Source organism: Orbicella faveolata, unplaced genomic scaffold, assembly GCF_042242905.1.
Source record: "Orbicella faveolata isolate gen_17 unplaced genomic scaffold, um_ofav_v1 contig_34, whole genome shotgun sequence".
Lineage (NCBI taxonomy): Eukaryota > Metazoa > Cnidaria > Anthozoa > Scleractinia > Merulinidae > Orbicella > Orbicella faveolata.
The window spans coordinates 29106970-29127528 of NW_028301563.1; the positions used below are offsets into that span (position 1 = coordinate 29106970).

Sequence of the window (20559 nt, forward strand, 5' to 3'; positions counted from 1 at the left end):
TAATTTCAAGATCTTCGAAAACTATTTTCGCTCAACCTCCAAACCATCCCCTGCCACCTCCCCTCCCACGACTAAAGTAATTGCGTGTTTCACAGGCATAGCGAGACACAATTTGATATCGTTTCCGGTCACTTAAGACCGACCTTACGCTGTTATAGGGAAATAGTTTTACGAAGACTAGATGCGCCCAAAAACATCCCGGATAAAACGTGCGCTACAGGTTGATACTAACTTCGCAATTGTAATAAGATGTTTCAGCAATCACGAACAAGATTGGAGAATGATTATTACATGGGACAAAGTTCTGGACTTTACGATGAGCTTCGTTTCTATGAAAACCCGGCAGTCGAATTGGATTTCAGCAGCCTTGATATAGCTGCCTTTACGAAAAGCAGCAGCGTTTACAAAAATCAATCTCCTAAAACGCAGGCAAAGGACGATAGAAAAAGTGGTCCTGAACCCACGTTCTACATAAAAGAGACAGACCCATGCGGAAAGTTGTACCGCTCGACATCGCGACGAATGAAACGTCTCGTGACACTGAATTCAATGCTATTCGTTCTGACCCTAAGTTGTCTTGGCTTGACAAGTTTTCTTTATTACAAAAAGCTTATTAAGAACGACGGAGGGACCTGCAAAGGATGCCACAAGGATTCACCCGTTTCAGGTAAGTGTTTTTGTATAAGTACTTGAGCAATTTATGCTGTTTATGCGAAGCTAGAGACTTCGTGGTGTTTAGTGCCATCGGACAATGGATCGGAAAGTCCTGACTTTCTGAGCCTCGCAGTGTGATCTTCCCCTTTGACAAATTTCTGGATCAGTTGTTAATCTGCGATGACTAGTACCCCCGGCGAGGTTGAGTCAATTTATGCACACGACATCCTGAACGTGGCTTACACAGAAACCTGAGTTTTCTCGTAAAAAGGGAGAACCAAAACATAGATTCCGCATTTTAGCTGATACAATATTCAATTAGGACTTTGTTTATTAACATTTCGACTAGTACTTAGGTGCTAAACCTTTACTCTTCAAAATACAGTGTAATCTCGATTTTCCTAGTCACTTTAGGAAACAGAAAACTGGCTCGAAAAAATGGCGGGTAAATTTCTCCTAACTTTTTTTTACTAAGAGAGGCAAAGATTGCTTCGAATAATCTCGAGTTTCAAGAATTCTAGGGTTCCAAAAATCGGGATTTCTCTGTAACACAGCATACTAAGGTAAGAGACTGATGGAATTTCAATCAAAACCCGAGAAATCCTACTCACGCATTTTTTGTTATTGTTTACATACGGGGAATCTTGAGTCAGTACTTCACAAGCTGCGTGCATTTTTTGGCATAAATTCAGATGTCGTTAGAGTTTAGTTATCGGCGATCTTTGGATCTATGCCATGTTTAATAGTTTCTTGTCTGACCATGGAGTTGTGAGATTTTTCACGTTAAGAATCTCCGGAAAATAGCCGTTGAATATCAAAAAATAATTTCTCAGATTTCGTTCAGATCTTGGTTGTGTCTCGGACCACCAAAAGATTGGCAGACCATTTCTGAAACGTTAAAACTAGATTTAAAATCTAAAAATAATGTGATCATCCGAATACCACAGATGGTAGTTGTGTAATGTGATTACAAAAAGAAATCACCAAAAGTAGCCAAATCCCGTAATCAGGCGAAAAGATTTCCGTTCCACACCGAAGTTTCTGCATTTACTAGTGTTTAGAAGGTGAAGGCGGAAGTTGACTTAAACACTGACTTGTGTGTATCATACGTCTAATCAAGACAAGTGATTTGTGCAGGTAAATAAACTGACATGATGACGGCTGTTGATCCGTGCGGCATTTGCCTAGCCTGGCATAAGTTCAGGTTTCTCGTGTTTCTTTTCCTCCGTGCGAAAGAAGTTTGCCGTGACTCTCGTTGGTTAAGCGCGATATGGCAGCTGACAATTCACACTAGCTTACATACAAACTATTCTCCAATTAAGCTAATTGGACCTCTCGATCATGAACACTACTTCAATACTCACAACTGAATTGTCCAGGTCTCTTTAAGACTAATAAGGCAAGAAGAAAATAAAACCGTTGGTTCGGTAACTGCTTTGAAGGATTTTGGCCCCATACAGAAGGGTTTACGACACATTTCCTGTCCCAGGTCTTCAGTTGAAAGTCTGCGATGATGTACACGAGAGTCTTAATGGAGGCGATTTCCTCATTTGTAGGGCTTGTTCGTTTGTATGCAAGTTTACTTGATGTACCCTGTTGTAACCACTAATGGTTATCAAAAATTTTATAATGATGAATGCAAGTGATAAAGGGCCTGTATAAGAGACTACTTGTATCGATAGCTTGTCTCAACTTTACAGAGTTTTGAAAGTTCAACACAATAATGGTAGGAAGGTTAGACAGTATACCAACGTAATTAGCTATCTTCTTTCATCGAGCTTTTTGTCTTCAAAAAGGGAAAGAGAGAGGGAAAGAGAAGTGGCCGCGATCGTCTGTCGACAAGATTAAGTGCGATTTTCCGCTTCAGTCACGGAGGTAGAATAGCGTGCTTTGGTCCTAGAAAGCTAAGGGTATGAATTTGAAGTTAAAGAACATGGTTACCAAAATTTAGAGTAAATACAAGTGTCCCCGTCAGCCTTTGGGAACCATTCATCCAAATGCCCAGGATGCTACCAGTAATAGAGACGCTCTGTTTCTGAACCATTCCTGAAAGAAGTTCTTTACTTGAAGCATAGAGGAAATGGAAATATGAGACGCAAGGGATTATAATCTGAAGTTTTTAAAGACATACGCCACTACGCCAATGCGTTTGATGTGTTCTTTTTAAGTTGTTTTTATTATCCCGCTTAGGATTTCCAACAGTGATGCCCAGAGTCCAGAAAACAAATCTCTCAGAAAATGTGCAAAACCTCAAGAACAACGTTTCATCCCTGGAGGAGATCAGTGTTATTTTAAGCACGGTATGTAAATAGCGCGAGTAAGAAACGCTTAGCGGAAACGCAAACGCTTAGTGGAAACTTCAATTGTGTTTTGTTGTGTTTTTTCGCTACGTACTACCGGTTCTATACAACGGATAAAGTGTTTCAATCTATGGGGGAAGGGGGAGAGGGCGGGGAAGGAGAAGGGGGAGGGGAAGGAGGAGGAGAGGGAGAGGGGAAAGGGGAGGGGAAGGGGAGGGGAAGGGGAGGGGAAGGGGAGGGGAAGGGAGGGGAGGGGAGTTTTTTAGCTCCTAGTGCTCGCGGTAAATAACTGACGCATGTTGACCTGCCAAGATAGTTCGACGTCTTGTGGCCTTGCTCGCATTTATTAAATATCTGGTGCTGTCAAGGCCACAGTTTCTTGCGTATTCGAAATTGTTTCAGCGTCATCTGGTTTTGATTCAAACTATTTGCGTATTATCTTATTTTCAGGAAGGAAAATCCCTGCAAGAGTCTATCAAGAAAATTTCGGAAAATCTGACAAAACTGAGGGAGGAAATCAACAGGACGCAACAACACTTGCTTAAAAGTGTGAGTTTTGTGGGACCTATAAAGCAATTTTTATTTAGTTCTTGATGTAAAGTACGATTCGATGAGTGGTGTTTGGAATGTGCTCCAAAGAGAAAACAGTCGACTGATTGCCTGTGGTTTAAAATTAATATAAACCCTTGGCCACACTTAAAGGGGCTGCGTTACGGTTTGGGCATCTTGAAAAGTTAGCCTAAATTTTTCAAATTCGTCATTTGTAATCCGTGTTAATCTTGTCCATCCTTAACCATCCTTGTTCCTTTATGGTTTATTATTATCTCTTTGGTGTTTTTCTATCTTAGTAAACTACTGTTTTCAGGTTTCTTTTAATATGAAGGCAATTTTTACGTGGCCAAAATAACTCAAATACCGTAAATGAGCTCCTTAAAGCTGACTTTTTATGGCTTTTCCGCAGTATGTAAGTGACGGCTTTAGTAACCCACTGACTGCTAATCCCAGCCAAAACTGGGGGTGGGGGGTGGAATTCTTGTTCCATCTGTGACGTCATTACTTATAACTTCTAAAGATGTTTCCGTGACCATTTGATCAAGCAGGAAAAGTTCAAGGGCACAATACCTAGACGAACGAGTCCCGGGGGAGACTCCCATATAAAAAGAGCGGGGGTGCTCGTCGAAAATTTTGAAAAGAACCCCTAAGTGACTTGAAATTTTTTTCTCCCCAATTGTAAAGAGGTACCACTTGTAAACAACACATTATCTCCTGTCATATCTTTTCGTCTCAATACCCTAAAAGGTACCAAAAAGGCTCCCGCTGTGGACCTTTTGAGGCTAAACACCCTAATAGCTACCAAAACCCCTTTTTTTTAAACTCCTACAAGGTACGACAAGCACGCCTGTTCTTTTTTATAAAGGAGTTCCTCCCTAGGGGAACGACTATTAGGGGATGAATTGCGCTTGAGAAGCGGATGAAAAATTAATTAATTTTCACTCTTGTAAATGATCTTTTCCACCATTGACTCAACAGGCTAAAATTGTTCACTTCCCAAAGCGAATAAAAGGCCAGCTAATAACAGAAAATGTAAATATGAAAGATAGAATGAAGTAACCAAGCGTTTGGCAACAATCTCTCGATCAGATAATGAACAGAAATTTACATCTCTAGAACACAAAAAGTCTTTTTTTTTTTTTTTTTATCAAAATCCAGAACTTGAAAGGTGAACATGTTTATGACCAGATATTTTAATGGAAACTTGAAATGATTTTTGTTAATTATAGTTTTGTTCCCTTTTCTCATTTTTTTTTTTTTTTTTTTTTTTTTTTTTTTTTTTTTGCAGAAGCAAGCTATAGCTACCCTAAACTCAACGTCTGTGAGGGAGGAGGTTTTCTTAGATTTGTGGCGCAAATTGATATCCACTGATAAAGACCTCTGGGACGTAAAAGATCAGGTACATAATCTTACAAGGCCCTATGAAAGGGGCTCAGAAAGAGAGAGAGAGAACCGGGTGTAAAATTTCCTTAATTGTTCCCCGAATATTGTGTAACAACCTATTTCTCCCATCAACGTCCTCTTCTTGAAAGCGTATTTAAAGATTGATTTCTTTACAAAATCGAGAAAAGTCGACTCGATCACCGTGCATTTTGTTTAAATGCCGAATATAGCGCAGCCCGTCCAAAAAAACATAAATAATTAATTAAATAAAACAACAATTACAACAGCAACAAAAAATATATAATTTCAATAAGCTCTATTAGATTTCTAAAATAGAAAACGCAAGTAGATTTGCAAAGACTGTTCTGAACTCGGTAGAGGATCGAATCAACCATGGCTGATTATGAATCAATCAAAATCGAAGCCTAATTAAAAATTTGGTTGCTATATTATGCTCTCCAATATTTGGAGAGACACCGCCATTTTTTGTTGTGTGAAAGACCCTGAAGCTGAAAGGGTCAATAAAAGCCAAGCGTTTCGAAGTTTTGTTTCCGTATCGTTTAATCACACCTTGTGTCTTTGCAACCCATCGTTTAATAAAAAAAATCCAAATAAACAAACAAACATGTGTATTTTTTTTCCCTCACAGGTGATAAATATGAGTAAAATCGTTCCTCCAAGAGGACCTCCTGGCTATAATGGCACCCAGGGCCCTGTCGGTAGTCCTGGGCCTTCGGGACCTCGAGGATCACCGGGGCCTGGAGTCGATCTTTCTCTTTGTCGTTACCAGAAGATTGAAAGCGCTCCAGTAACACCTGATTTTTACGCGAGAACTGAAGTATCTGTGACAGAGCAAAAGGTAGGTTAAGCCCTGCCTCCGTATTTAGAATAGGGGGAAACGATTTAACAAGGAACAAAACTTAGAATTTCATAGTTCTAGGACAACTCTTCTAGACTTGGCCAGCACCCATGCAAATTTATTAGAACAGAAGCAAGTATTTGCATAAGAAAAGAGTTCAACTCCCACAGGATTTTTTTGGTACACCAACATGGCCACCTTTTCATTGTTTTTGGGACACTATTATCAGGGGCGGATCCAGGATTTTTCAAGGGAGGTGGCTAGTACTTTGGGGTTCCAGAATAGGGCATGTTCGCAAAATGTTGCAATCTGAGAATTGAAACCTAATTTAAAACTGTTTTACCAGAAATCGCTAACAATGACAGCAACTAGAAATTATAGTGAGGTACCTGCCCAGAGTTCTTGCTTTTATTTCTGCCCAAACTGATTCACAATCCTTCACTTTTTTATTTTTTTGCATCACCGAGCGGGGGTTGGCTAGCCACCCAATCTACCTTCCCGCAAAAAAATGAAAATCCTCCCCTGATGATGGCTGCCGTACGTCGTCATGTGAACACACTCTTTAAGCGTATTAAATATTGATGTATTTAAGAGTCCCTGTCCATAAAAATGGGAGATAATTGGGCAAGGGTCGAAAATTCGATTTCGCTCATATTTTCATGGTAGATAGGCTAGGGCATAACAAAAACTACTGGATAGTTTTTTTTGGCAAAATATCCTTTTATTTCAAAGAAATATGCAAATTACCAACTTCCGTTAAAATCGTTATTTGACGCACCATTTTCTTAAACAAGTTTGAGAGCCTCGCATGCAAAACCACATCATTCTTCCATCTTTAAAACACTCAAATATTTTTGTGCAATGTTTAAATGTGTACTGGGTTGGTTTTAGGGAATGTTGCGTTGTCTTTTTGGGTGCAAAATAATTAAATTTCGAAGACATGTATTTCATTCACTTAAAAGTACTTCGTGAATATAATTGATTTTCGCCATCTGCGAAACCTTCAAATGGATTAAGCTTCTGGTGGCTGAATCGCATCTAAGGATGATCCACAGATTCCTGTAAAAATTTCTTTGGGCAAATGATTGTGAGCGACGCGAGAGCTTTTCAAAGTACGTCAAAAATGCAAATATTTGACCATCCGTCGTCAAATTTCAATTTACGGGTTAGACGTATATTTTAGCATGCGCCACATGATAAGTTGAAATAGACACAGAGCTGATAATTTCGAAATGTTCTAACCTCATTTGCTGTAAAAGGCAGGTCCAAAGCCGATTTGACGTGTTTCTCTCACCATTCGTCGCACATAAAGCAGAAGTTTGCTTTTGTTTACACATGCCTACATAACGTCCGATGTACATCGCCAACTGTCAACTTATTTAATGGTCAAATACCATGAATCCGTGACCCTCTTTCGACACATATGATCACCACTGCATCTAAGTCAAAAACGGCTAAGTCATGTGTAGATAGTTGCTTGCTTTGCACTACACCAAACTATTACGTTTGATCATCATGGTTTGATGGCTTGAATCCTTGCTTGCAGCGGTTCCTTGTTACTGTCATCCCATTTTAGGGGGTAGGGGCAGGACAGTTTCTATCCAAATACATAAGGCTCCGTAAGGCTGGGAACTACTGGGAGCACACAATCATGTTGAGTAGGAAAAGATTAAATTAAGAAATGAGAAGAATGAATAGTTTACCATTGCCCCTGTTGTTATCTTTTACTCGACCACCGCTACCTACATGCCCTGCGTAATACTGTAACGCTAAAATCATACCTAGGTCTTTTCGCGCTGTGCAATTATTTTTGGTTTACATGTAATACAGTGGGCTACCCCCGGGAAAATGGGTGGTGACTGCTTACTATGGGGCTAGCCGCTTAAATAGAGGTGTACCTTGAATATTTAATTTTTCACTATCGGGTTAGAAATTTCTTGGTGAACGTGGAGTCATTTGACGTGTTTTGAACGCTAAGAAATAAAGTTCTGTCATCTTGAATGGTTTTCAAAAGTTTATCATTTCGAAAGTGAAATGCCCGGCGATAACTCTTCGGTTTTTGGCTGTGGTACGTGCCGGAGGACGAAAGGAATCGGCATCTGGAAACTGCCCTCTGCATGAAATGCCGAATACAAGAAGTGGCGCAAAGAGTGGCTGAGTGCGATCACGAAAACAAGAGTTATTGACAAAGATTTCCAAAAACAGATCGACAGTGACAAGGTGTTTACCCGTGAGAAACATTTCAAACCTGAGGATGTAGAATTATGTAAGTACTGCTGTTGTTATGTCCGTTTTTTTTTTTACGTCAACATAAGTTAACTATCCGTCAGCTGTCTCTCGTTTGTTTGAACTTTATAACCTTACTCTGATTATGATTTTAAAATATCTTTTTTTTACTTTTATTTCAGTTCATTCGGAAAGGATGGTGAAAAAGAAACCGTACCAAAGATTAGAGTCTTGCCAAAGAGAAAGAAACAATGATTAACTTATACATAGGTCAAACTTATGTTATTTTACGGACAGCTTCATTTATCCTGAGAGTGCCCTATACAAAATGGATCAAAATGTACAGGATATGCCGTGACAGCATTGCGTGACGAACAAATAACGGCTGTAAGATTGTGCTGCGCCGACATGCTAATATCAGCAATGGTCAGTAATCGATCAAACGTATTATTTTGGCGCAGTGCAAAGCAAGCAACTATCTACAAATGACTCAGCCATTTTTGACTTAGATGCAGTGATGTTCATATGTGCAGAAAGATGGTCACAGATTCATGGTATTCGACGAATAATAGGTTGACAGTTGGCGATGTACATCGGACGTTAACCTTGTGTAAACAAAAGCAAACTTCTGCTTTATGTGCGACGAGTGGTGAGAGATCGACTAGTAACACGTCAAATCGGCTTTGGACCTGCCTTTTGCAACAAATAAGGTTAGAACATTTCGAAATTATCAGCTCTGTGTTTATTTCAACTTATCATGTGGCGCATGCTAAAATATACGTCTAACCCGTAAATTGAAATTTGACGACGGATGGTCAAATATTTGCATTTTTGACGTACTTTGAAAAGCTCTCGCGTCGCTCACAATCATTTGCCCAAAGAGATTTTTACAGGAATCTGTAGATCATCCTTCTGCGATTCAACCACCAGAAGCTTAATCCATTTGAAGGTTTCGCAGATGGCGAAAATCAATTATATTCACGAAGTACTTTTAAGTGAATGAAATACATGTCTTCGAAATTTAATTATTTTGCACCCAAAAAGACAACGCAACATTCCCTAAAACCAACCCAGTACACATTTAAACATTGCACAAAAATATTTGAGTGTTTTAAAGACGGAAGAATGATGTGGTTTTGCATGCGAGGCTCTCAAACTTGCTTAATAAAATGGTGCGTCAAATGACGATTTTAACGGAAGTTGGTAATTTGCATATTTCTTTGAAATAAAAGGATATTTTGCCAAAAAAAAACTATCCAGTAGTTTTTGTTATGCCCTAGCCTACCTACCACAAGAAAATGAGCGAAATCGAATTTTCGACCCTTGCAGGCAGGCACTCTTAAGAGAAACAATATTTTGATGACTGTTTTTTTTTTTTTTTTTTTTTTCTGTCAGGGCAAGCAAATCATGGCTGTTCACTGCGATACCAATGACGCCAAAGTAACTCGACTGTTACACTCCGACTCAAATCAAAGACATACATACACGTGCAAGTGTGAACGTACCCTGCACACTAAGGCCAGCAAAATGTATTGTTATCTTCATTACTGGGAATGCCCTCTAAGCACTTAAAAGAATCAACAACATCCACAAAGCATAAAAACGTTAGCGTCACTGGCGCCAGTGGAAATTGAGGTTATGGGTGTGCTTTGTTGTGGAGGGAGGGGAGAGTGAGCGGAGATGGAAATGTATTTCAATGCAAATTCTCCATTGAATGATATTAACAAAGATCATAATCTCTTGAACTAACTAATAAGCGTAGGAGAACAGGATAACTCTCCCCTGAAAACTGGAAAATTGAAATTGCTTCTTTTATGGCCAGTGGAGCGCATAAGCATAATGTAGGTCTAAAACAATACTGTGACGAACCTGTTCAACATGGTTGGACGCAATGATTTACGAATGCATATCATGTTGTTTTCTGTTAAATTAAAAGTCAAATATCTCAAATTGTTTGATCGTTGGCAGTTTATCCTTCTCTATTGCCGTTTTTCGGACAATAATATAAATTAATCTTACTAATGTTGAGTCTTAATTATCATTAAGTAACATCCATCAAATATTTTCTCCCCACCCGATTGATCTAAACGCGTCACGTTTGAATATGCCCCAGCGAAAACTTGGGAATCCCCAATTTTCAAAAGCTCCCGCGCGTTACGAAAAATATTTGAAGGATCATAAACACAGTAGCATTCATTTGACTTTAAAACAATGTTCCCCGAGCCTCGCTCTCAGACATCTGTTCGCCTTTTCAGAACAGATTGGTGTCCGTGGAATTATCCGAGCATATTAATTTCTACACCAAATGGTGGCTATTGTATATTTAAATTAATTTATCTAATAAGTGTAAGGAAATCGTTAATAAGCTGTCGTGAAACAGCCCCAGAATCATAGACTTCAGTTTGACGACAAGTTTAAAGCTTGTAGGATATGCAAGAATTTTAGATTACTTTAACAACATGCCGGCATGCCGTTAGAAAGAATCTAAAGAGAGTTTTGACGACACTCAAGATTTTAGAGTGTGAGACTGAATCACAACGTATCTCCAAACCATCTGCATTTTTTTTTTATTGTTAAAAATACCGAATTATCGTGTTTTGGACCAAGCAATTGACATTCCACAGCTACTAAGTTACTTTAGGGGTGGCGAATGGTCCTACAAAAACCACGAGTCTCGCACATAAAAAAAAAATAAATAGAATTGTTAAATTGTTGCCAACCAGCACTGATTTTGTTGGTTCAAGAAGTACGACTAGATAATATGTGCATTGCATTCATATTTATAAGAGTGACAGCTGTACAAAGCAAAGATGCGACGAAGGTTTGAAATAACCTGCAACATAAATTACAAATTATTACATAGCTAGCTCCCTGCGCAGGCAAAATGGTGCAGCCTTTGCCTGCAGCCTTTGCCTGCTAGTTTATAGAAGAGAATAAATATTCCACTGGCCAAGCTTGTTTGGTCAAGATGGCAGGATATGTCGTTCTTTTTTGCGTGTTTGTGGAAGGACCTCCACTACGTCTTGATCTATAGCCATGCAAATAAAACTTGACCATTATCCTGCCATATTCAACTCACGCTTGGTTTACTTAGTAATAACCCATATTTATTATTCCTTTATAATACATGTAAAAAGTTTTTAATGCCTAGTTATAGTGTAGGTCAATATGGGGGAATATATAGAGTAACCTTTTTGACGATATTAAGGCAACATTTCCTCATGATCGGGTGTTTGGTATATGCGCGTCAGTATATAAACGTGGGCATTAGACAGATTATTCGTCAAGACCAAGAGATTATTGATAATCTCTTGTCAAGAGTAATTTTCTGTTCAGTGACAGTGGCCCGGGTGGGGGTGGTGGAGAGGGGGGTTCCCATATGAAAAGGACTGGGTTGCCCGTCGGAAATTTTGAAGAGAACCCCTAAGAAGTACCAAGATTCTGTTTTGTGGGCGTGGCTTGAAATTCTTTTCACCACTAAGAGGTGCGAATTCTAAATGAACATAGTATTCTCTAACATATTCTTTTGGCTAAATATCGTAAAAGGAAGCTCAAAAGCTTCTGCTGTGGATCTTTTGAGGCTGAGCACACAAAAAGGTACCGAAACCGCTTTTTTAACCTCTAAAATGTACGACGTGTACCCCCGTCGTTTTTCTATGGGAGTTCCCCAACCCCCGGGTTCTCAGGGTACCAGAACAGATTTTACATTAAACGTATAAAACAGCAGACCTAGAATTCCTCTGGATAGATTAAACATCCCTATACTACCTAAATCTACAAACTGTAAAATATGCAAAAGGTATTGTTATAAAAATATAGTTATGGAATTCCTATAAGCATAGTGTTTGCTGTGATATGAGTGAATATTATTATTATTATTATTAATTATTATTATTATTATTATTATTAATAAATTTTACAAATACTTTGTTTTTTATTTTTGTTTGCACGTGTATTCGTTCCTCTTTGCTCCCTCTATCCATCCCGAGGTTATTCAGCATCATCCAATCCCGGGGTGAGGGGGGGGGGGGGGGTGAGTACTCCCTTATATGGGCTATATAGGTATGTGCGCCCATAGGGTATGGTTTTTCAGCCGTTTTGGTCAAAAATTGAGTATCAAACTTTAGGTCAGGTCACAAATAGGTAAGCAAAATTGCAGATTTTGGTCATAAACAGAGAAGACCTCGGGAGAGTTTTAGTTTTCCCCAAACTTCGTGAAAAATCCTAGAGCTTTTGTTTTGTGTTGATCAGTTATGATCCTGCCCACCGGTCATTTTGGACTTGTGTTTAAGGAAAACTCAGTCAGGGAAATCACGTGATTATCGTGACTCCATCGTTTTCGAAAAGCTCCGTTTTCAAAATGTTTTCGTGCACACTAAAACGCAAAGCCGGCCTTTTCAAATTTCTCCCGTTTTAAGAACGGTTCGAGAAGTTCCGGTTTCGTGACGGATTAGTGTGGACGGTAGGCCTAACCGTAGAAATAAAGCTGCGTTTTCAAATTTCTCCGCCGTAGTGCGGACAGGGCCTAAAAAACAGAAAAACAAAACAAAAAAAAACAACAAAATAACAACAACAAAAACAAAAACACTAAAAAAGGGCAAGAGCAATGGAGGATTTCTTGATATGCATGTATATATCGAGTCCCGAACATATCTACCACTGTGATAAATTTGTCAACAACGTAATTGGCCTATATATCCTACTGTGCAACTAAAGTTCACGGCCCATCTGGTCCGGGTTCACGAGCCAGTTTAACCATCAGTTTTACCCTGAGTTTACAGGCTTTCTCTCCACACCAGCCTTCATTAAGTAGAATGAAAATTTCTGGAGCCAGAGATTTTTTTTCTTGAAATGTTTTAGCGAAATAATTAAGGTGTACCATTTAGTACTCCCCCCCCCCCCCCCAACCTCTGTCTCCATCTTGGCGGCACCCTCGTTAGAGATTTATGCAAATTTGGCAACATTCCATTCAGGGTGGTAGTTGTGACCATGCAGTTGTCACATTCATCTTGAACACGGGAAATTCGTAACACTGCAAACATATCCACCGATGAGAATGCGAACCCTGGTTCTGGAAAACAGTTATCTGGGGAAGAGAAAGTAGAGCCAGTGCAAGTTGAAGAGCGCGAAAAAAGGGGTCGAAAAGGAGATTTCATTCTCTCTTCTCTCGGCTACTGCGTCGGATTTGGAAACATCTGGAGGTTCCCTTACCTGGCTTACAAAAACGGCGGAGGTAAGTTAAAGTCAGAGAAATGGTGTTCAATGTTTACACATTATAGCGAGATTTGAGCTTCAGAATTTGTTCTTCAGTTTGCACTAGTTCGCTACAGTGTGTCGATATGGGATAGACGGCAAAATTTCACGACTGCGTGACGCTCCGTTTGATTGAATGTTTTGATTTGGAAATGGGCCTGGGAAAAGTGTTAATGGCAAATAACGGGGATTTACTGTGTTTAAAACCAATACATATATTATGATTAATATCAGAAATAATTTCTGGCAGATTAAAAACCATATATGTGAAGCTGCACTGAAGCTGGAATTGTGCAAGCTCCAGGTGCGCGCATGTTATTATTGGGACCAGGCGTAATCAGTCGAATAGACCCTTTTACAGTTGTCTGCTCAGTTACCTGGCCTTTGGATGGCAGCGAGGCTGGAGTTGACCTTGTTTTGATACAGACCTCATTGCTTTTGTTGTGTAAAACAAGTTGTTCTGATGCTAACTAAGTGTATTTACATGACAAAAGTAGTGGGGTCTGTATCAAAACAAGGTCAACTCCGGCCTCGCTGCCATCCAAAGGCCAGATCACTGAGCAGACAACTGTAAAATGGTTTATACTAAGGTACAAAGATCGGGATTTGTTTAAGACGTTTAACTGTCTTGTTCGCTCGTTCATTCGCTCCATTGAAACACACTTAATTGTGCAACGTTTATTTTAGTTAACAGAGTTACTGAAAAAAGAAAAAGAAAAATATTAGTACCAAAAATTTCGGCTTATCCCCCACGTAACGCTTTTGGGAGAAGCGTTGCGTGACGACCCTTGGAGACTAGAGCTTATCCTCCCTCAGGACCCGGGCGGGGGGGGGGGGGAAGGTCACTGCCATATATGAGCTATATAGGTATGTGCCGCTGTGAAGGGTATGGTTTTCAAGCAGTTTACTCTAGCATAGGGTATATAAATCAGAGCGTTTGGGTCTAGAATAGAGTATCATTTTCCCCAAAACTGACTAGTTGGTTGAAGATTTTATCTAGACAAAGGAAACCAGGAATTGCCACTCAGAAATATACAAAAATCAAATCGGCAAGTTTAAATTTACGCCAATCAGCCGTAATAGATGGGAGGATTTGGGGAGTTGGTTCTAGTATAGGGTAGCAAAATTCAGCTGAACTAGCTCTGGTGTAGGCTAAGGGTTCCAGGGTCCCAGCAGCACATCCCCAGCCCAGAAATTCCCAAAGTACCCCCCCCCCGGGCCTCAGGACTGCTGTTCATAGCTTCGCTCCTAGGGGAGAAAATCCCCTCTGGCAGAGTCGAAAGTATTATCGCGACTACATTTATACCAATAAATAAGGGGAGAGGTAAGGAGAGACGGAAGAAGAAGAATCAAACTTCATACCCAAAAAAGCGAGGAAATATTTTCGTATAAGCGAAACTAGACAAGGAAAAAAAAAACAAATCTGGAGGCTTGTCACGCAACGCCCCTTTTGGCTTTGCAGGGAACATTGCGTGACGATTTTAAAAGATAGCTTGTTCAAAAGGAAAAATGGAAAAGCGAACGGAATTAAGTAATTTTTTTACGTCTTGTTGTTTTTCCTCAACAGCTTTGTTTCTTATCCCATATCTTTTGATGTTGTTCTTGAATGGTGTGCCACTTTTCTTCCTGGAGCTGGCGATTGGTCAGTGGTTTAGCTCTGGAGTGACTGGCGTGTGGAAATCAATTTGCCCACTAATGAAATGTATCTATGCTCCTACGGTAAGAGTACAGGATCCCCACTTGTTCGCACGGCAGTAGCCCAGAGCGCGGGCAAATTACAAGCCCGGGGGATTAGAGAAGTGGGTAGGGGGGGGGGGAACGGTCATTGTTTGGGGTTGATGCCCGGAGTGCGGAAAAACAGAAGCCGAGGGAGATGAAGCGATGGGGCGGAGGAAGGGACTAGCCATTTGTAGGTGATAGTCGGAACAAAGATAAGGAATTGAAAGCATTTGTAACCAGGTCCTTTTTTTCTCCCAATCTATGCTTTCTCTCCCTCGCGCTCATAACTGTAAAAAAGAAAGACAATAAAATTAACAAAAACAATGTAAAACACAAACAACAATGGGCAAGCATCTCTCGGTCGTCGATTAGGCTGAGGGCGGGAGAGGACTGACACTCCAAATTATAATGCCTTCTGCGTAAAAAAAAAAAAAAAAAAAAAAAAGTAAGAGGAAATATTACCATCAATGCTATTCTCGCATATTTCCAGGTGTCGGTTACGCCATATGTGTGATGTCTTATACCTCTGCTGTATTTACATTTTACTACTTGTTTGAATCATTTCGATCTGAAGTACCTTGGAAAACCTGCGACCACCCGTGGAACTCGATGTTTTGCCAGTAAGTGTGAAGTGTTTTGGGGAATTTTTCAGTTTCTTTTCACTGAACAAAACAAATAATAATTATAAAACTACAATAACAGGGTATCAGGCTTGAGTTTAGAAGGTCTTTCGCCGACTGGATGTGACTGTCAGAAAAAGAAAATATCGAAAGGCCTTACTTCGATTCTTTCGTTCGTTCTATTTATGTATTAGAGGTTTCAATATTGGATGTTTGCAACAATTACTTCTTTCTTATTTATTTTAGCACTTAAATTGAAAGCCTCCTACGCGGGCTTTATATTTGGACTCGTCACGCATTCCTTCATCACGTAGAGGTCACAGGTGGAATGCGTGACGAGTTCGATGAGTGCGTTTGGGAATCGTGTATTTCACTTGCTTGCTTCTCGCGTTGGTTGTCTGCTCAGCTGAGCGAGTTCCAAACAAGGAGTGAGCCTGCTAGCAGACTAAGAATGCTAAACGGAAGGCTCTTGACAATATGTTATCATTATTTTTGTTTTTTCTACAGGGCAGAACGGAAAGGAAACGATGTATTTAACTGCTCGTCTTTCAGTTTGCCTGAAAATTGCGCAGCAAAATACACCTCCCATAGCGCTGAGGTTTTGGACGTGAGTAAATATCCTAATCAGTGACTCCAGTCGTTACTGTTACATGCGTATAAAAGGACAGTTCTGATGCCTGTTTAGTGCGGTTTAATTTATATTCTGAATACGCTTTTTTTCCCTTAGAAACAGTGCAACGTCAACGTGAAAATTAATGCAGCGCCGTGTGTTTTATAGGACCCAACGAAATATAACCCGTAGATTTCCGTGTGCGTTTTACAACGCTTTTGCTTTGGAATGGTGAATAATAGAAACTGCTTTTTCTTAACCTGAGAGAGTGCGCTCCCTTGCACATTTTTCCAATTAATTAGGCTGATTTAGCAAGAGAACGGGAACGTCACTTGACGACGGCGCGCGCAGTACAAATACCCAAATATGGTCAAATTAGAACAGAATCCAGGTTATTCCGCGCGCCCTGCAGTCGTCATCTGACCATTTTTGGGTATTTGTACTGCGCGTGCCGTCGTCAAGTGACGTTCCCGTTCTCTTGCTAAATCAGCCTATTTTAGAAACAACGACGGCCACGACAACGAAAACTTCAACAAAAGAAAGTTTCATGAGCAAAAAAATGGCTTAGCACGTGCATTATAAATCGTACGTGTTTATTTCTTTACCGTCCTCTACAAAACTGCGGCAATAACCAACTTCTGCGTGTTTCGGAGAACCTGAATCGCGACGACCAATGTTACGCATTTTCTTTTGGAATTGAACGCTGTCACTAGATATTCAGCCTGAACAAGTTTTTAGAACGATTGGCGTACTGAACAGATCCAGAATATTGCAACATTCGAAAGTAATTATAAATCCTTTTCCAAGTCACTATGGGTTCTCCCCGCGCCGTCGTCGTCATTGCATAAGCACCTCTAGCCGACTAGCCATCAATACGCCTGTACTGTTTCCTGATAAGTGATACCAAAATCCGCAGTTTACCCTGCTAAACCTGCCTGCTAAATGAGACATCGAGGAGACCCGCTCCTTTGACTTAGGACTCCCCGAATACAGTGGTCTACAATTAGAAACTTCGACTTCGAAACTTTTTTTTTTTTTTTTTTTCCGAGGGCCAGTTTTCTCTAAGAGATGCGCTACCGTATCTAGTTGTATTTATCATCTCGAACTGTATGGATAATTCTTTTTGATCAACCATGATTCCCTGCAAGCTTGTCTTATAGAAGGAATTAACCATTAAACTGTTGTCGCTCTTCGACCACACTTACTAAAACGTGTTTCCTTTCAACACAACATTTCATAATCTACTTAAAGAGGTCTAATTTTACACAGAGGGGGTCCCATCCTCTAAAAATTGGTTAACACGGAAGCCCCAACAGTACCGGAAAAGGCCCTTCAGGTGAATTTCTATGTTCACGCTTTTAGTGTAAGACGGACGACACTTGGAGCCACGCCAGTTAGTCATTTTTTCCACCATTCATTTTCGACGACGACGGTAACGAGAACGTCACTAAACAAAAGGTTTAATGACCCATACAATAGCTGTGCACGTGCATTATAAATCTTTGTACATTTCTTTGCCGTCCTCTGCAAAACAACAACGTGAAATGACCAAGTTCTGCGTCGTCTACTGAACGTGGGCGACGACGGCTAAGTTTTCGTATTTCCATTTGAAATTGAGCGATGTCATTGCATATTTAGCCTGAGCACGTTTTTAGAGTCATTGGCGCACCGAACAGATTTACAAAATCGCGAATTTTGCTGGTGAAATATTAATTCGTTTTTTACTAGGCATCGTCCTCGACGTCGTCGTTGCTTAAGCTCCCTTTTGTTACGTGATCGACTGTTGCATGGGTATAATACTCATGCAGCGTGCAAACCAAGAAAATACAAATGACAAGTGGGATATTTCATGGTATATAATTAACAATTAGACCCGTAGCCCTTGAGGGAAAAGGGTCTAATTGTTTCAGTATCACCTAAGTAATCGGACAGAAAAGGCAATAATAAAGTTAGGAAATGCAAGTTGAAGAAATATTTATTTGGGAATAAAACGAAAGAAAGCGTCACGCTCGATTAATTTTGCGCCAATTTCGCTACTCGAGGGCTATTACTAATAGTCCTCTAGTAGCGTAGCCAATCAAAATGCAGGATTTGCATTAGTCCACTAGTTGAGTGATACTAATGTATAATATTTTATACCATAGCATGGAAAATGCAATAATGGCCAACCCAATCATTGCTTTGCACGATGGGAAGACAGTGTTGGGTGTTACAGTAGTTTTACAAAAGATGATTGTATTAGCCTTCAACTTCCTGGTTGCTATTTAGAACAAGATAAACAGGGAAACAGATTTCACGGAGCTGTCTGCAAGGTTTTTTTCTTCTTTTCAAGATGAAGGGGGTGGAGGGAGGAGTTTCACGTCACGTACTCCTTATCAAAGTGCATGATGTGAAGAGCTAAAAGAATGCCTGCACGAGAGTCTATTTCATTTTTCTCTGTTACCGGAAACAATTACCCCTGGGGGCGAGATTCCCATGTATAACTGATGTGGGTATGAGCCGCTGTGAAGAGTATGTTTAACGGGCAGTTTAGTCTGGTATTGATAGAGTATAGGTGAAAAGTATGTTTAACGGGCAGCTTAGTCTGGTATTGATAGAGTATAGAATTCAGACAGTTTTCATACAGAATAGGGTATAAATTACCTGAAAAGTGGCCAGTGTAGAAACAATTTAGTCTAGGGCAAGGTTCCTGACCCCGGGTTCTAGAGTAGAAATTCGAAATCGAAAGTGACTTTTTGAGATATTGATTTAGTTCGCGTATGCTGGACTAAGAGAGTGATATCTATCTATCTATAAGATTTTGAAATTAAAATAGCTAGTCTGGGATAGGGGAGGGGCTTTTGGTGCCTAGTCCAGACTAGGGTTGCAAAATCAAGCTGCTCATGTCTATAAGAATATGGTATTAGGGTTTCAGTGTCTTCAGCATACTCCTTCCTGCCTACCCCATGATTTAGAGTGTACTGCCCCTAACACAATAACAGACCAAACAAATTAACACAAAACAATAACAATACAATTCGAGTCTTTGTTTCTTGAAATATTTTTAATTTATCTAAATAATTTATCTAATCCTACTTGAAACTGGCCTAACAGCGCCAGCTATACGCTTTTACTCCGAACAAACGGAAATGCGCTTTGTAAGAAAAAATAGAGCACCAAACGAGACCAGTCAGAACTTGGAATTGCGAAAGTAACGCCCCCCCCCCCCCCCCCCCAGAATCGAAAGCAACGGTTCGCTTTCTATTTAACCCCTTCAGTAACGCTCCCCGCTCATCCCGAAAGAAACGACTCACCTGAAAGTAGCGACCCTTCGAAAATAAAATTGTCTCTGTTTTCGATCGACTAAAAACTTACAACTTTCCTTTTTACAGAGAAAATCAACCATTGGCTAGTGCATGCCATTGATCGAACCTTTCAATTTGTGTCAACATTGGCTGAGATCCCACTAGCACATTTGACAACGCTGTTACAACGGTGTCACACTGTTTCAAGTGTGACCGACTATTTTTTTAGTGTCAGTGTCAGTGTCTGTTGCTCAGGTTACGCGGCTTAATCAAAGGATTTTAACAACGCTGTTTACAACTCTAAAAGTACGATCTATCTGGTGTCTATCTAAATCCACTTGAGATAGACCAACCACGGTTTTTTAAACGGGAAGTCCATTTCGCGATAAGAATTTACGCGCTAAAGTAACGTCATTGGAACGCGAAAATGTTGCGGCTTCCGGCCTCTTTATAGCAAAATCTTCGGGCTAACTGCCAAGTCTCTATTAATCACCGTTACACGTGAATTTGGTCATCGTCATGAAACGTTTTGTGCTCCGCTAACTTGAACAGCCAATTGTACAGTTCTCCAGGCCGTTAACAGCATCATTTTTTCATCGCACCATGCGTTCCCCCGAAATTGTTGCGACACGCGTGGGCGATACTGTTTCACAATTCTTTGTTAAGGTTCCGCTTTCCTGACCCCTTGAAGATCAGAAGATGCTTTATTCGTGGTTCTACATCTGCGAATACTGTCAGTTACTCTATAGATCCTAAAAGATATTATTCTAAAACAGGCGCATATAAAAGAAGGCTTCAATGATGACAAAGACATTTTGAGTCATGAAATGATCTCATCTATAGGGAAAATTGGAGGATTTTACAGATACACATAAGAGGCCCCGGGCGTTGTAAAATAAAACTTGAAAGAATGTTGGATGAGGTCAATGGACGGACTCATCGAGATGGACTAGAGAGATATTAATTTCCACATGCCTTATCAGTCAGTTCTGTTAATTCTTCTGTCGAGACACAGTTACTGATCATTGTTACTGTTATGTATAAATAGACTCAAAACCTGTCAGAAAGAAAACCGCAATTTTACACCCTGAAAGTTTGG

The 20559-nt window shown here is 40.1% G+C and overlaps 2 protein-coding genes and 1 long non-coding RNA gene across 3 annotated transcripts; all 3 read left to right on the forward strand.

The window, feature by feature from the left end:
• The first annotated feature begins 115 nt into the window (after positions 1-115).
• LOC110045406 (uncharacterized) lies at positions 116-11911 on the forward strand. Its single transcript, XM_089270550.1, has 6 exons — positions 116-667; positions 2845-2954; positions 3405-3503; positions 4795-4905; positions 5539-5748; positions 9370-11911. Exons 1-6 carry the CDS (start codon positions 250-252, stop codon positions 9544-9546), a joined length of 1125 nt encoding a protein of 374 aa, XP_089126676.1. The 5' UTR covers positions 116-249; the 3' UTR covers positions 9547-11911.
• Positions 6726-9073, forward strand: LOC149105677 (uncharacterized). Its single transcript, XR_016201145.1, has 2 exons — positions 6726-8014; positions 8157-9073. It is a non-coding gene; the product is annotated as an uncharacterized LOC149105677 (long non-coding RNA).
• Positions 11912-14782: 2871 nt separating the features above from the next.
• Positions 14783-16470, forward strand: LOC149105678 (sodium- and chloride-dependent GABA transporter 2-like). Its single transcript, XM_089271513.1, has 3 exons — positions 14783-14946; positions 15437-15566; positions 16074-16470. Exons 1-3 carry the CDS (start codon positions 14928-14930, stop codon positions 16195-16197), a joined length of 273 nt encoding a protein of 90 aa, XP_089127639.1. The 5' UTR covers positions 14783-14927; the 3' UTR covers positions 16198-16470.
• Positions 16471-20559: the final 4089 nt, after the last annotated feature.

What these genes read in the sequence shown, in the direction of transcription:
- LOC149105678 (XM_089271513.1), top strand. An exon ending in TGGAACTCGATGTTTTGCCA is followed by an intron (nt 15,567 to 16,073) that starts GTAAGTGTGAAG and finishes TTTTTTCTACAG; the next exon opens with GGCAGAACGGAAAGGAAACG.
- LOC110045406 (XM_089270550.1), top strand. Translation starts at nt 250, where the DNA reads ATGTTTCAGCAATCACGAACAAGATTGGAGAATGATTATTACATGGGA. An exon ending in CAAGGATTCACCCGTTTCAG is followed by an intron (nt 668 to 2,844) that starts GTAAGTGTTTTT and finishes TATCCCGCTTAG; the next exon opens with GATTTCCAACAGTGATGCCC. An exon ending in AACAACACTTGCTTAAAAGT is followed by an intron (nt 3,504 to 4,794) that starts GTGAGTTTTGTG and finishes TTTTTTTTGCAG; the next exon opens with AAGCAAGCTATAGCTACCCT.